Source organism: Scomber japonicus, chromosome 6, assembly GCF_027409825.1.
Source record: "Scomber japonicus isolate fScoJap1 chromosome 6, fScoJap1.pri, whole genome shotgun sequence".
Lineage (NCBI taxonomy): Eukaryota > Metazoa > Chordata > Actinopteri > Scombriformes > Scombridae > Scomber > Scomber japonicus.
In genome coordinates, this window is record NC_070583.1 from 28,870,304 (window position 1) to 28,887,047 (window position 16,744).

Genomic DNA, 16,744 nt, shown 5'->3' on the forward strand with positions numbered 1-16,744 from the left:
TAAGTAACATCCTCTGTGGGACTTTCCTATTATCAGGTTTCAGTTTGAGTACAAATGCAGATTTCTATTTATAGTAATACATTTCTGTGCATTGTGTCAGTCACTTGCTTGTGGCTGTATGATGTGAATGAGAGAAACAGAAGTATTTTGTTCAGTTGAGAAATAAATAGGAAAACACACCTGGACCTTCAGCTTACTCTTCCTTATTTCAATGAGCTGGGCTTTGGCCTTCTTCAGTAGTCCAACTACCCGCTTGTCAGTCACAGGCTGTTTCTCCGCTTGTGACAACACAACAGAGACAGGGAGCGGTTGTCTGCCTGGCTGCCCTGGAAGGCTTGCTGTCTGCTGGCTAGGAGCACTTTGTTTCTCTTTCTCCTTCTCCTTTTCCCCATCCTCCATCTCTGCTGCTCCCTTCTCAGAGGGTCTACCTTTCTTAGGTAGACGTCCTTTAGCAACAGAAATGGGAGCAGGGGAATTGAGCCCGCGCCCATCAGAGGAAGCAGTGTCAGAAACCATCTCAACTGCCATTAATTTCTTTCTCCCTGGGGCCTTTTTTGGAGCAAGAGCTATAAGAGCATCTTCTGAGTCCCTCCCATCCACAGTAAAGAGGCTGGAAGGTGCGTTGGGGGAACCGTCTGGAGTAGAAACCTTGGTTCTTTTCTCCACCTCTTTTCTCCCTTCTCTCTTATTCTCTTTCTCCTTCTCTCGGTTCTTCTCAGAATCCCTTTCTTTTTCCTTTGGAGCAGGTTCCTGGGGAGCTGACATGCTTTTTTCTTTACCTCCTTTCCCAGCTCCTCGCGCTGTGTCCTGGGCACTGGAAGGAAAGAGAGGGAAAAGTGGGGAAGAGGAAGAAGATGTCGTTGACAAAGGAGGTGGGTTTCCAGAAGCCCCTCTCCTGCTATCAGGTGTCCCTTGTGAGGTCAGGGATACGGAGGAGAAGGTGCTGAAAGAAGGAGGAGTTAAGGCACTCGTGGCTAGTGGACTTGTAGAGACCCCGGGCAAAGAGCTGGGGTTACTACTGCAGACAGAGCCTGTCAGCACAGACATCTCAGAGGAACCTTTCCCCACAGATATCGGACCTCCAATTTGGGCGCTGCGTCTGGTCATTGAGTGGGAAGGAGACCGTGGTTGGTTGCGTATTGTTCCGGACACCAATCGCCTCCTGCGCCGCGAGCTTCTGGTGGAGCTAGAGGACGTTTGGTGTGGGGAAAGAGAGCCAGGGCTGCTCCCAGAGGATGAATGCAGGGTAACAGACTCAAATATCCGAGAGTGTGCCTCACTGGGTGTAAAGCGTGGAGCGCGAAGCAACGGGCTGCGCTTCTGGAGTGGTGCATCAAAACGGGATGAAGAAGGATGTTGGTGGTGGGTGTGGGGGTGAAGAGGGGCAAACAGACGAGTCCCTGATCCCGCTCCACTGCCTTGTGTAGGGAATGAAACAGGAGCAGCTCCCCCTGCTCCGCTGACACCTTGGGGCAACAGCCCCACGTCTTGAGCTGTGAGAGGGGGAGGACGGAAGTTGTCAAATATGGGCTTGCGGATGAGGCCCTCCTTGGCGTATTTAGCAGAGGAGAAGTACTGCTGTTCAGGTTGGGACAGGGACGTCCATCGGAAGGTGGGTTCTCTCAGAATTGAGCGGCTTCGTTTGTCTGATAAGCTGGACAGCACTGACGGTCCAGACAGGAATGGAGGCATGGAGTGAGACATCCAGGATGATTGGGAATGGTGTTCACTGATAGCAGCTGAATTGGAGGAAGCTGACTGGGGAGGCTGAGGAGGGGTGAGGAGAGGAGGAGGAGGGGGGGAAGAAGAGGCAGTGGATGAAGCTTGCTGGGAATTTACGAGTGTGGTGGAGGACATCAGCACTCCTGTTGGTGGGCTGATAATAGGCTTTTTGGCCCCAGTGGTGAGCGTCTCTCTCACCCTCTGGCTATGATTTCCTCGACCCACCCCCTGTCCTCTCCGGCCTCGTCGACTCCTCTCAGGCAACATGTGCTCTGGCTCTGGCTCAGAGGGAGGGGAGGGAGGCCGTGAGCTGTGTAACAGGTTGGCCTCCCTCTCTCCCTGTGAGGACGGAGAGTGTTCCTCCTCTGGCTCCGACAAAGCTTGTGTGGCCTCAGAAGCCTGAGAGTCGCATGACGAGTCATCCAAGCTGGGGCTGCTCGACCTGGAAGACTCTGCAGAGGAGAGCTGGGAGGAATGCTGCGACACGGCACTTGAGCCGCAAGAAGCTGCGCTGCTGCTAAATCGCCCATTTGCAGCATTGTTGGTATTGCTGTTGAGCAGACTGGCAGCTGCTGATTGAACACTGGGGATAGGGGCGGGTGGGGGAGGAGGGGGGATGGAGTCAGTGGGAGCAGTTGTACCAGTGGTCGTAACGGCCGGCGGAGAGGAGACCAGAACAGGAGAGGGGGAAGAGGAGGTAGTGGAGATGGGTTGGGCAGATGTGGAGACAGATGGGGGCGTTTCTAACCGTGCCATTTTCATATGGGGTGGCGGAGCTCCAAAGTTGCCCTCGTCTTCAATGAAGCGCTTGGGGGTTTTGATGATGCGAAGTGAGACCGTGCTGACCACAGGCATGATGAACTGTCTGATGTTCTTCAGTTGATGGGTCTTCCTGGTGCCAGCTTCAATGGCCCCTGTTCCGCTACCCCCGATGGCTACAGCTTCTTTCTCCAATCGCTTCTGCGCTCCTTTCTTTGCACGCTGCAGCAGCTGCTTAGCGATGGTTGCATCAGTGCGTTTAGAAGAGGGGACAATTCTGACAGGCTTTCTATGGCGAGGGCTTTTCCTGAGGCCCACTGTCCTGCCCGGCTTAGAGGGAGATGGGGAGGCAGGTGAATTGGAAGAGTCTTGGTCTTCAGCATCATCCACATTCCTTAACATGGGCTGCTGGAGAGCATGTGGTTCTGTGCCTCTCACTTTAAAGGCCTTGTGTTTGCCTTCCCCACAATCATCAATGGAGGTAGACAGCTGTGCAGCAGCAGCAGCAGCAGCAGCTGCTGCCTCAGCTTTGAGCCGCTCAGCTGAGGGCGGTCGACCACGTCTGCGTCGGGGTACGCCAGGCAAAGTTTTGAGCCGTGATTTCTGAGGGGCAAGTTTAGTTGCTCTCAGCCTCTTCAGGTTGGTAACTTTGGATTCAGCCCGCCCACCTTTGGGAAGCTTGGCATCAGTGTCATGTGGCTGAGCTGAGCCCAGTGGCGTCTTCTTGGTGCCCTTTCTGTCCTTGTCCTCCTCCGTGTCCATGCCCAGCTCAGACCCAGCCTGCCTACCGTCCTCCGCTGCTGCATGGTTACCTGTACTCCAAGCTTTCTTACTACTTGATGATGGTGGTCGCCCTCTTCTCTTTTCTCCAGAGCCAGGTGGCCTCCCAGGCAACCTTTTCACCTTCTCAGCTGGCCTTTCTGGTCCCTCAGGTTTCGCCTGTGCGGAGGAGGGAAGGGAGGAGGGTGAAGGTAGACTTGCAGCAGCTTTCTGGGCAGTCTGGGCCCGGGGTGGACGGCCTCTGGGCTTCTTCTCCTGTATGGGTGTGCCCACTGATAAAGCCAGGGAAGAAAACAGAGAACATTCAATTAGCAAGGAGACATCACATATTGACAGCTTGTATCGACACTGACATCTCAAGGCAACAGTAAGGTCCAAGACAGACATTAAGAGACAAATCCTAAATAACTTAGCCAGTTCCTGCTGACGATTTCATGTAGATTCTCAATATGATTTTAGCTCAAATACCTGAAGAGGTTGTTGAAGGGCTCTGTATTCTTTTCTCCTCAGTGACCGTTCCAAATCCTCCAAATACTTCTTCCTACAAAAAAGAAAGAAAGAAGAGAAAACGGATCAATCTTTTGTGACCTTACAGTTGAGATTATGGTTGGTTAACAGGTCAAATATTCAGCATCCATCATGGCACATAATTGTCAGTTGGCCTAGATGTGCAACATTTGAGTCATTCTTGAAGTCAGACTCAAATGAAGACCAAGGTTTCAAGGCTATAATAATGTGCTCAATCTCACTTTCTCCTGCTGGCTTACTTTGTTGCTCTCATTTTTCTCTGCTTTTGGGATGACATGCCTGAAAGTTGGGGAAGGTTCAAACCCACAACAGACAGTTTGAATTACAAACATTCAAACTGTCCTCGGTGACTAACACACAGCTATGCTTTCCGGCTCCCGGAGGAAACGGTGAAATGCTAAGGTGGTTGGTCATACATACACAGCTAAAAAGCTCATCAGACACACACACATTCTCAACCATGGCTCAAAAAATTGTGCCTGAGCACATTGACAGCAGGTGTACACTCAGCTTCGATTTACGTTGAATTCTAACATTACCTAACATTCAAGTATACAAGTAACATTAGCTACTTAAATATAATGTTGCATATTTCAGTTGATTAAGGTACAACGTGCTAACACACAAAGTTATATCCTATTCAGACTGACGCTGCGACATGTATAGTAAAGCCTGTCTGAATGTATCACTGTGGGTCAGCCAACCCAAATAAAATGCAGGTTAAGCCACAGATATACTCCCTAGTGGACACGTACACGGACAGCTGCAGGCACCACGGGCCCGTAGTAGTTCTGTTAACACTACTTTCTGGAGTCCACTCGGAGGATATGTTCCACACATGTACAGCATCTACAGGAAGACAGCGTAGTGGGGTACGCAGATGTCTGCACAGAGCCTTCATCTACATCCTCTGATGACAAAATTACTAATTTTGGCTTCAGACAGCACTTCCCAGCTTTGGTTATCAGATGTCCGTTATGTATGGATATTAAGTTAATGGCATGTTAGTAAGCTAACATAACTATTAACCTCAAAGACAGCTTCAGATAACTGACTTTGGTCATTAATTTCAGGGGCATACTGTCATGAAGTGAAATCAATTTTGACTTGTAAGTTACGCTGAATTAAAAGTTGGGGAATCACCAAAGGCTTTGAGGTTGACCTTGTAGGGATCATGAAGCTCTACCAAATTTAATTGAATGTTTATTCAAGATACTATGCTTCAGTGTTGGACTGCCAAACCAAAAACAACACTTAACTGTCTAACATGACCAGTATCATTACAATGAACAAGTAGACACACACACACAAGTGAAACACGAGTTGAGTTCGTCCATTGAAACAAATGGAAATCAAAAGTTTCCTCCTGAACATTTCTCTGTGGGAATAGACACTTAACTGCTATCACTCTGAACAAGTGCAATAAAACCAGTGGATGAAACACCAAACACAAACAATCATCACCTATTTGCCAGGCACTGAGTCAAATCACATGTCATCATACGGTATCTGAAAACCTAACCTGGCAGATGAAAAAGGCTGTAATGAATGAAGTACTGTGATCATATTATCTTTCAGAGACAAATATAAGCAAACGTATCCCAAGTTGCACTTATAGTTCACTTATTGAATCACTGACTTAAACATGTGTATATCTTCTCTGTGTCTTCATTTCAATGGAGGGTGTGTAACATTTCTGAGGATAAATCCTGTTATACTAGTTAAAGACATCATAATATAGTGTTTGCACAGACAATCCATTTATCCCCCCCTCTCCTCCCCTCCCCTCCCATGCCTCAGTAAAGCCTTAAGATGTGCAACCGAGAACTAGCCCGAGGATGATTAACATCTTCAGCATCTTCTGTGAGCCACTACTTCTTGCAATCAGTGTGTGTGTTTAAGAGTGGAGGTGAGTATGTCATTTCATCATGTTTATTTATAGCAGCGTGTAGGGATGCGGTTGAGGTCTCACTGGCCCAGTTTGTAGAGCAGCTGCTATCCAAGTGTAGTCCACACAAGTGTATGCACATGACTACATGAACACAGACGACCACCGGCCAAGAGTTACACACATCACAACATTAATAATTGATATGTGATTGTGTCTGCCACATCCACACTGTGGACTCTAATTAAAACATTTAAACATCCTGGTATGCAACAAAATGGTTTCATCTGTTCTACATAGAAACAAACAACAATAGCAGACATCTAATACTGCTGTTTATCCTGGCAGCCACACTTATTTGAGTATCATCCACTCCTCTTAGTGCAGTTGAGCATCTTTTTCTTCTTCCTCCACTTTCAGTTTAAGCATTCTCTCCTCTTACTCTATCTTCACGGTAATTCCTGCATCCCCTCCTCTCGGAGCAAGCTGCTGCTCTTGGTAGGTGTTGTTGCAGTGCTGAGGGGGGTGGAGTACCAACGGACAGCTCTGACTCGCTGTGATAGTGCGAGTGGCATCAGTGACATCACAACACGCTTTTCTAAGGGCAAGTGCACAGAGAGCACCACACGGGTTCAAGTAAACACGCATACATGCACACATACATCCTGAATTCATCAGAAACAGAAAACGCCTTACACATTCACACATTTAGATGGGGGAGGGAGGGGGGGGGGGCAAAATACACACACACACACACACACACACCTTGCACATGAACTGCACAGCAAGATGTAAACAAGCTGAACATAAGCGTGAGGATGCGGGGGAGGGGTGCACGGGCAAGGCGAACAAACAAGGCTAAGGGAAGGAGGAGGGCTGTAGGAGGAGGGAGAGGAGGAGAGGGAAAAAAAAAAAAAAAAAGAGAGACGGGGAAGCAGCATCTTGACCACATGCACCATCAACAGCGGAGGGAGCGAAGTCGTCTCCTGGGAGCGCAGAGGATGAAAGAGGTTTGGGGTTTTCAACATGCTCATGCAGAAGCTTGCCAAATCCAAAATCTAAACAGGCCTCCCACACAACAAGGCTCTGCCCCCCCCCCCTCTTCCTCCTCCTCCACTCCTGCTCTCTGCCATGCTCCCAAACACATATTCAGTCACTCACTCATTGCTCGCTTGCTTCCCGCCCACTGGCTGCACCGAGCAGCAGCGTGTGAAACACAAGGCTCACCGTGAGCGCAGTAGTAGGCCAGGCACAGGGAGGTAACTTCAAGAAGTAAACAAACACTGTAGTAGACAAGCGAGGTAAGGTTCATGCGCTACTTGGCCTTATAACATGCGCAGGGATAAAAAGGTTTGTGGAAAAGACCCGTGTTTCCCTTTTTTTCCTCTTCTATTTCATCTTTTAAAGCCGAGCAGAGTACAGGAATGTCTTTGAACACGACTGCTCGAGTTCTTCTTCTTCATCTCTGCTGGCTTCTGGTGTCACTCTAACCACACGAGTCTGAGCAGTTTTACTTCATGCTGGTCTGTCATATCTCATCTAGCTGATCAGAGAAGAAATTACTTGATATAAAGTCACTGTGTGAGTGAGGAGAAAAAGGAGACCAATCTGATTCATTGTGGAAGCAGGAGGTGAGAGGGGCTGTCCCAGAAAGCTATGAGACGGGTGTGAATTTGGTTTGAGGTATTCGACTATGTATCACTTTGACTGTGCTTTTTGCAAACTGTGAAAGCAAATGGGACTTTTTTACGGTTTGCAGATTAGGGAATATATTCCCAGGCAGGGTACGAACAAGTCGGCCTTAATCTAGAAAAATCAAATCGTGCTTAATGTGGCATTCAGAAATACATCTTAATTTTGGATAAATATGGAATATAAAACTAAATTAAACCTGATTAATTTTAACCACCTATGTGTGTGCTCATTAGTGAGAGTGGGAGTGCATAGCTATAGCCTGTGGGTGCCAATAAAAGCCCTATAACTTGGTTGTATCAGAGGAGTAACGACAGACAAAACAACACAAGTGGAAAAAAAGAACATGTTCAGAGAAAAAAAAAAACCTTATCGTGATCAGTCAACCTTGTTGTCTACTAATTAGCTCCATATGCAACTAATTTGCAAGAGTGATTTACATACACACACACACACACACACACACACACACAACATTACGGAAGTCGTAGGTTGTTCGTATAGCAAAACAAAAAGTGAGGGTGTGTGGGCCGGGGAGTGGACCTGAGTTCACTTTCTGTTTCAAACTGGAAGCTGCTGCTAATATCGTTATAATTCAAACATAACCACAAACTTCCCTTAAACTTGATATACTGTTACTGTGATATAAGTTGCTTTAACTTAAGCGTAAATGATTTAGGAGCAACAAGTCGATACTGTAGAAATGAAAATAACTATTTGCAGAGATGTATGGGTTCCTTTAGGGAAGGTATTTAAGTAGTAATCGAATATATTACAATTTTTTTTATACTAGTCCAAGTTTTAAACTAGGTACAACACCTCAACCCATATAGAATTGCCACTGCTAAATTCATCTGTTCTCTTATCCTCTCTCCATTTATTTTTCTTTATCAGAGAAGTATTAAAACCTATTTCATCCATGCAATGTTTCAAACCCGCTTCCTGACAGACAACACTTACCAACAATATCGATAAACTTCATAGAGCTAAACTCGGATTAGTTAATCTTGTTGGCTTTGCTGACACTTTCCAACTCCTTCTCTTTAAAACTCACTATGGTATGTTTAAGAAAATGAGCAGTAGTATTGTCAGGTGTGTGTGTGAATTGTATTAAACTGGTTAAAACATAACACGATAAACCGCATAGTTTGCAGCTAGCGAAACAACCACTGATGACGTCAAGATCTTATCGGAAAGACTCACCATTACTCTAACTTTAATAACAACTAAAGTTCTCACAGATTAAATGTTAAGATTTAATATCACCAACTGCCTGCTGAGAGAACTTCCACATTAACCAACCAACATATGATGACTTACATGGTTTATACTCCTCATATTCATGTACGGAGAAAGCAAAGAACCCCCAAAAGTTATCATATTCAAGTCTTACTCAGGCCAGGTGTAAAGGGCTGGGAGAGGCAGGGGGTAATGTGACAAATGTCTAGGCTGGATTGAAACCCCAGACACTACAGTTGTTTGGCAAATGCCTGACCCGAAGGAGCTACCAAATTGCCCCCCACTCTTATACAGCTACAAAAAGACATAAACTTAGAGATTTAAATCAGATATATTCAAGCCAGTATAACATCAGAACAAGCAGCGGAGAAGTAAAGGATGACAGGAATGTGAGTCAGACAGGAAAAAGAGATGTCAGATGCATGTGTAAGTTTTTTTAGGTTAGGACCCTGTCAGTCACTCTGATGCTGGAGAGCACGTGTTAAACGGTCATTCCTCCTTGGTATGAAAAAAACAACATTTTTTTGACACATTCCAGGAAGATTTCCTCTTGGATTTACTGAACAGACGGTATGCCTCATCCCTTCCTGGAATGTAAATTGGTGGTGAACTCACACTCCCCTATATGCTCTGATGACACATCCCTTCATACAGGCCACACGGGAAACCAACAAATACTAATAAGTATACAAAGCGGCAACTGTTTGAGGTTCATATAAGTTTTCAGTCTTAGTCACTGATTACAGCATCTTGTTTCCTCCACTAGAGTTAATTACTCAGTGGCACTACCTTGTGACCCCTGTCAGCCTCAGGCAAAAGGCGGACATTTGTTTTTCCAAGTGTCCCGACGCTGAGTGCAACTGTTTCACATTTGCTCATCGACAGCACACAGACCAAAACAAACACTTTCAGGGGCAAGATGTCTCCTCTTCCTACACCTCGCACGTAAGGGGGCGAAGACAGTCACTGGACAAAGACAAACAGACTGATTGGCACGTGTGCCTGGTGTCTCACACCCACACAAACACACACACACACACACACACACACACACACACAGACAGGGTGGCAGGCACCCGTAGACACACATCCTCTGCTCTCTACCCAAGCAGGCAGTGTGAATTGAAGTTCTAATCAAAATAAAGACAAAGAAGACACGCCTACTCCTGAGTGCAATAAGGGACATAAAGTCTGAGGGACACCCCCCAAAACAGCCCCCCCCTCAACAGACACACACACACACACACACACACACACACAAAGAGTAAGAAAGACGACACAATTGCCGCCTTTCAGTCAGGCAACTCCTAAAGCAGAGGTGAAAGCTCCTTGCCCGCCTGCTGTAGCAGAATAAAGCCATGGATGGGAGGGTCTGTGACTAATTCTCCTCCCAGCGTTGTCCCGTGGGGAGGAGGGGGGTCGCCCCGCACCCTTTGATATCCCTGCCTGCGCTCTTTCAGCCGCCCGCACTTTGTGAGAGCAAGAATAAAAGCAGACACAAAGCTTCCTGCTCCAATCCACACGCTGTCTCGGGGATGGGTAAGCGGGTGGGGGTGATATGGGGAGTGGAGGGGGGTCTTCCATTTAAATAGGCCAAACACCTGCTGGACTGAAGCCCCTTCCGCTCAAACACACCATTTCTCTCAAACCAGTGAGGCAAAGAGACATTTGGGTTGATACATCTATTCAGCTGCACTTTTGTATGAACGATTAAACATTGGTTATAATATGTGGGCGCTGAGGATGCAGCAGAAGGCAAGACATAATGGGGGGGAAAATGATGCGAAGTCTGATCAGATGGACAGTGACGTTGGGGTTGAGGTTGTGGAGGTGAGGGGCTGGTGGGAGTCGCACAGTCACAAAAAAAAAAGTCTCGGCACCAAACAAGCAACGGCAATTTGGCCGGATCAAGAAAATGAATTCCTTACACACGCACACAAAAGCTAACAAATGCCTTCATTTGGACAGCAACAGCCGACAAGCACCCTTTTGAGCCACCCCAATAGGCTTAGTAATCCATTCCAAAGTGGCAGCTGTCAGAAGAAAAGTTGCTCTGCCTCTCAGACGGGGATGTGTGTGTCTGAAGTGGATTTGGGTCTTTCTGCCTCGATGGACGAAGGAGGGGTGGCCAAGTGTCCGGCTGGCGCTCTGTTCAGGGTCGCCCTGTGAGCTCAGCAGGCTGCGGTGAGTCTGAACAATCCTGCCCCAGTCTGGCCAGACAGGCTCGATACTGCTTCTCAATGAAATCACCATGCTGTGTCCGCTAACTTCCATAGGCTTCAGGTTCCATGGGGATTTAACGATCCACACATCTCAAACACTGTTATACTCTTCCCTCGAGTAGGGGGAAGTTACTAAAATAAAATAAAAACATTTGCTCACAAAGTTGGCATTGCAAATACAATTCGTCTTTGTCCAGAATATCATAAAGCTTTGATTTAGAGTATATATATATGTGTGTAAAAAAATCAATGAAATCAACATACTGTGTCTGCATCTTCAATAGGCTTCAAACCCACAAGGAGTCCAGTCTGTCTCTGCTATAGGTTTACTCATCATCATGTTTCACAGAAGGAGTAGGAAGAACTCAAAAAGCTTAAAAAAGCCATTTAAACACTAAACTATTTATAACAAATATATTTCGGTTAAGAGGTTTGTTTCCCCAGAACATCATAAAGCATTGACTGAAAGTGCAAACGTACTTAAAATCAATGACATCACCACGCTGTATCCACATCTTCCATAGGGATTTAATAGTCCTTGGTTAATGGTTTAATGGTCTGTCTACACACATCCAAAACAGTACTATACTCTCAATTACTGTCACTCCAGTCCTACTGTGGTTACTTTGAAAAGCGCACAGAGATTTTATATCAGTTGTAATTCATGTTTCTCCATAATATCATGATGAAATTAAAGTGAGCTAGGTAAAAGAAACAAATACAGTTATGGGGCTAAATCATATACAATAACAAAAGAGACTATAAAATAAACAGAATAAATGATTATCTATACAGACTATAGATAAAAAAACTACAACTATAATATACTATTCCCTGAGTATACACTGTTCAGGGATGTAAATATGCTACAGTATATTACACTGTACATGAGTATAATGAATGAATAGTTTTATTTTTGTGTCTGGTCATTAACATGAAACATCCCTCGTGGAATAATTCAGACACATTAACTAAACAACGAAAACAAACGTTCTTGCATGTTAACCCTAATATAACAGTATAATACATCAACATCATCCCAACATAAACATAATCCTCCCACAAAGGATGCTCCGGGAGATGCAACACAATATGCAAACACAGCCCCATTAGCACAAAACACAATACACACATCCATACAAAACTAAATCTACATATGCATCAATTAGTGCCAAACACTGTATATCTATGTTTGATCCAGTTCATAAAAACAACAGTGTGAAATCCACATAGTATAGAGCAGTGGTCTCCAACCCTGCTCCTGGAGAGCTAACTGCCCTGCATGTTTTAGGTCTCTCCCCACTCTAACACACCTGATTCTAAGTATTAGCTGATTATCAAGTAGCTGAAACTCGTCTACGGGTTTAATAACGAGTTCATTATTAGAATCAGGTGTGCAGGGCAGTAGCAGGGTTGGAGACCACTGGTATAGGGTATGAGGAATGTATCGATCATGTTTTTTCTCCTCACAACCCATGCTTTAGAAATATATTTAGAATATATTCATGCATGAAATTCAGTAAAAAGTCAGATAAATACTGCTAATGTAGTGATTACAATATGTCCAATATACTGTGTACAAATTCAGACTACTAATGCATGCAAAAAACAATCAAATTCAGGATAAAAACATACATAAATATTTAACTACTATGTATGTAAATACTGCTGTGCGTCAACCCTAATAAGCAAGTATTGACTAGAAGCACTGGAGCTACTGGTAAACATCCCCACACAGTGTTACTCCCACTGCAATGAACGCATGCTGCTCATCATGGAGAAGGAAGATGGTAGTTCGCTAAGACGAACACACCCCCACATCACACGGCCCGTCAAGAAGGGGCTCGTTGTTATTGTAGCCAGCCCTGCATGCGCACTGTCACTAGCATGCCTCCTTTTCTGGTAATAAAAAACCCATGTTGATATACTCTCAACCAGCAGCTTAATAGCAAAGAGAAAAAAGGATACGATTTTTCAGTGTGTGGCTGTGCATTGGAGCTCAAGCATTATAAAAACCCCCCTGCATTATTTTTTTTTTTGGTACTAGCTACGCACTGGCTGTGCAGAGAAGGGGAAAACATGTCCACCTCCCATTTTCCTATGCATCAGCAATAGCAATGGCTAGCGTGGCGTAGTGCGTAGCATGGTAGCTGTCCTAGCTTTTAACACCAAACAGCACACAATTATTTTAGTTGTGTATATATACATGTGTGTGAGAGAGAGCTCTTCCAACTTTAGCTAATATGCTTAACCCTGCTGCAAAGCGATGTGCAAGCCGGAGGGTAAACACAGCAAGCTCCTGTGCAAAAACCTGCAACTTTACCACCGCTTATGAGAGGATAGTAATGGTGTAGCTGTGAGCTAACCAAGCAGCTATGTGTTAGCCAAGCTTTGACACCTCACTGCAAACATAAATATTACTGATAGAAACCAGGAGGCGAGACGTAAAAGTACATAATAAACAAGCTGAGCTCACCGTAGCTACTTATATATAAAAAAACACATTTGTAATATACTCTCTGCTCCTTCAAGTTGTCTTGTTTTCAAACACATTTACATGCTATGTTGAAGCCCTCCCCTCCTCCTCTTCCAAAAAAGCTATTGCACCCCGACGAAATACGATATAATTGTATATATATAGTTAATAAACGATATATGTCGGGTATACACATTATAACGCTAGTAGTTTCCCTGTGTGTGTTGATGTGCATGAATTTAAAGGCGATATGAATGCTTCCCATCAAAAGCTAATGTCAAGTAGCTAACTAGTAAACCAGGCTTAGTTACACTTGTGCTTTCACTCAATAAATGTGCAAGTAAATGGGTAATGTGTTGAGTGAGATTTATATTTAATGTAAAAGATAAAAAACTAAGCATATCCCCTGCAAGTGTTTTGGTTAGGTTAGCAGGTAGATATTAGCACCAGATCATCCAAAACAGTGTGTGGATGTATGTAGCCTGTCTTCAGTCTCTCTCTCTCACACACACATAAAAAGAGGTGAGGAAAACTTTACAGGAGATCCACTGAAACATCTGATAAAAGTCTGCTTGTGGTTTGTTTTTTTTATATATATAGTTAAGATTAAAGTGTGTAGTTTAAGGCCACAGCAGCCAAAGTTAACAGAGCATCCTGGCAATGACAAGTTTTCTCTCTCTCTCACACACACACACACAGCTTCACTTCACGGTAGGAAGAAGAAGAAGAGAGGGAGAGACGGGGGGAAAGATGGTCAATGTTTGGCCGCAGAGAGGAACCATTAGCTCGGGGAGGAAAAAAGCACCGACCCCCATCCTCCTCCTCCTCCTCTTCCTCCTCCTGCAGCTGTCTGCCCCGGTGCTCCTGAGGCTTCTCCTGCCCCTGCCCCCCCTTCCTCCTCCTCCTCCTCCTCCTGTGTGTTGTCCTGTGCTTACCTCCCCGCTGCTCGAGTCACTCCATTCCCCCAAAACATCCCGAAATTTCTGCAGGTTGCTCCCGATAGCCGAGGAGACCTGTAGTGCAGCATCAAACCCGGGTCCGAGCCCGGCTGCGTTGTGCTGCGGGGCTCCGGAGACGGTCCGCAGAGAGGCAGTGACCCGGACTCGGCCCGCTCTCCTCCCGGTACCGGAGTTGCTGCTCCCTCCGGGCCGAGCTGGGAACCGCCACCGACAGCTGTGCGCCATTTTACACTTCTCTCTCTCTGCCTGTCTGCCCCTGCGATCAGAGATACCTCGGTGGGCGGAACCCTAACCCAGCACTTCACATAAACAACCTCCAGCACAGCGCTGCACTCTCACTGGCCGACACGTCGTTATGCATGTTGCGGGGCGGATCTGGAGAAACCCCGACAATGCATTTTCTCAGCGGCCCCTATTCAGACTCTGCATGGCTTAATCCAAATCAGGTTCAGGGGCTTTGCCCGGGAAAGAGGCGTCGCACTTGAATCACAAGGAAGAGCAAGACTGTTTTAAGCTTACTGAGCCAGGAAGCAGCACCCACTAAATTTGATCTCAGCACCCCTAAAAATTAATAAATAATGATTGTATTATTTTTTTCTGTAAAAAAAAAAAAAACATCTCTGGGATGAAATGCATTATGTAACCCCAAATATTTTACACAGTGAAAAAATAAATGACATATTCCTTAACATTGTCCTATAAGTACAGTACTTAACTAAACAGAGTATCATTATTATTTTTTTTTTTAAATATTTTTTTTATTAAACATAAACAGCAAACAAATGTTTCTGCCAGGGAAACAATCACATGAAGTATTTACCTTGTTTTCATTGCCTTTTTGTTTTTAATGTCTTTAATTGTGCTCCTTAATATTGATTTAGTTCTTGAGCAAAATGTCCAAAGTTTGGCTTGGAGTCAGTCCATTTCTTCTAATGTATGTGGAATTTTCCCAGCAACAAAATCAACTGTACAAGATAAACTAAATCTTTGTCTTTCTCTTCATTTTCAAAGTGTAAAAAAACATCTCTATCTCTGAGATTAAATGCATTACCAGTTTTTCTCATTATAAAATTTTGTACATCTACCCCCAAATATTTTACTGTATACACAGTGAAAAAGACATATTCCTTAACATTGTCCTATAAGTACAGTACTTAACTAAACATATTATTATTATATTAATTTCCTCTCCATCCTCTGCCTGTATCAACTTTAATTATGTTGCAGCTTTCTGTTAAAGATGGGGCAAACAATTATGCCACAGGTTCAAATGGTTTTATTTTAACAGCTTTAATGTACTTTGGATAGTTCTGTGATAATTATTGTGTTTCCCTTTAGGGGTTCATTAACTTATCTCAGGGTCCTCTCTGTAGAAATCTGTGATTGTTTATTCTGAACCATTATTATTATAATATCATACACTACAGTAGGCAATTCTGATATGTATTCATATTTCTTATTGTGATTTATGTTATCCAGTAAAATGTGTAAGTTAGCAGGGAGTTTGAGCACTTGCAGGTTATTGTATGTCAAATTAAACTAAAGGTCTGATCCTAGAATCGCCCCTGCCAGGAAGATAAGAAATCTTTTATAAACCGCAGCCAAACTAAGACAAACTATTATCAGCATGCTGTGTGATACTTATCTGTATTAGATTATGTGTTAGGGCGGGGGTCATAGCAATGCATTCTGCACCCAATGTTATTATACTCTGCTCCACCACCTCTACTTGCTGCTACATTTAATAACTAGTGAAGTTATTATTTCAGTAACACCTGCTGCACAAATAGAGATGTGCAGATCAACTCCATGCCTATCAAACAGATATAAGAGCATGTAGTAACTCCATCAGTACACTAGACACATGGTTTGCCTCCACCTCTGAATACCCAAACACCCAATAATAAAGGGGATTCAAAAAAGCAAAACAATAAATAAATTCATTTTTCTACGGTAGTATGATTTTCTTTTACCATATTCTGGCTCTCTGAACTCTTGAACTCAGCTTGTGCAAACCCATCTCTTTGCTTTCTTTGTTTTGGGAAGATGCATACACATGATTGTTGATGGCTCATTGAAAGAGGAGCAGCATCATTTGGAGTTATTTTCACATGCATATGATTGAGTAATTGACAGAATTATAATTTAAAAAATGTATTTAGAAACAAGAAAGTTAAAAAAAAAGGTTAGAATTTGATAAGTCTGGTTTGTGAAAGTGATATGGCAAAGGTTACTTACTAATTTATTAATACTGTAGCATGAGATATCTTTGTTTCACCTTGCCCCTGGACACTATCATCAGTGATCATCATCACTTATAAAACATATAGATTTAATAATACACGTTTTAAATGTACAAAGATGTCCTTCATTTAGATTGACGGCTCTAACATAATCCAAGAATCTTAAATTTTCATTACAAACTCGGTATCCGCCAAGATACACCTTACAACCTAATACAGGATCCCCCTGTGTAGTC

General features: G+C 44.2%; 1 protein-coding gene across 1 annotated transcript in view; it reads right to left on the reverse strand.

Moving 5' to 3' along the window:
- Window positions 1-14,490, reverse strand: part of kmt2a (lysine (K)-specific methyltransferase 2A) — a 43,683-nt gene extending 29,193 nt beyond the window's left edge. Inside the window, exons 1-3 of the mRNA XM_053320252.1 lie at window positions 14,242-14,490; window positions 3,730-3,802; window positions 181-3,533 (exon numbers count right to left, since the gene is read on the reverse strand). Of these exons, the coding sequence (XP_053176227.1) occupies window positions 181-3,533; window positions 3,730-3,802; window positions 14,242-14,490 (3,675 nt within the window). The remainder of the gene's footprint in view (window positions 1-180; window positions 3,534-3,729; window positions 3,803-14,241) is intronic.
- Window positions 14,491-16,744: the final 2,254 nt, after the last annotated feature.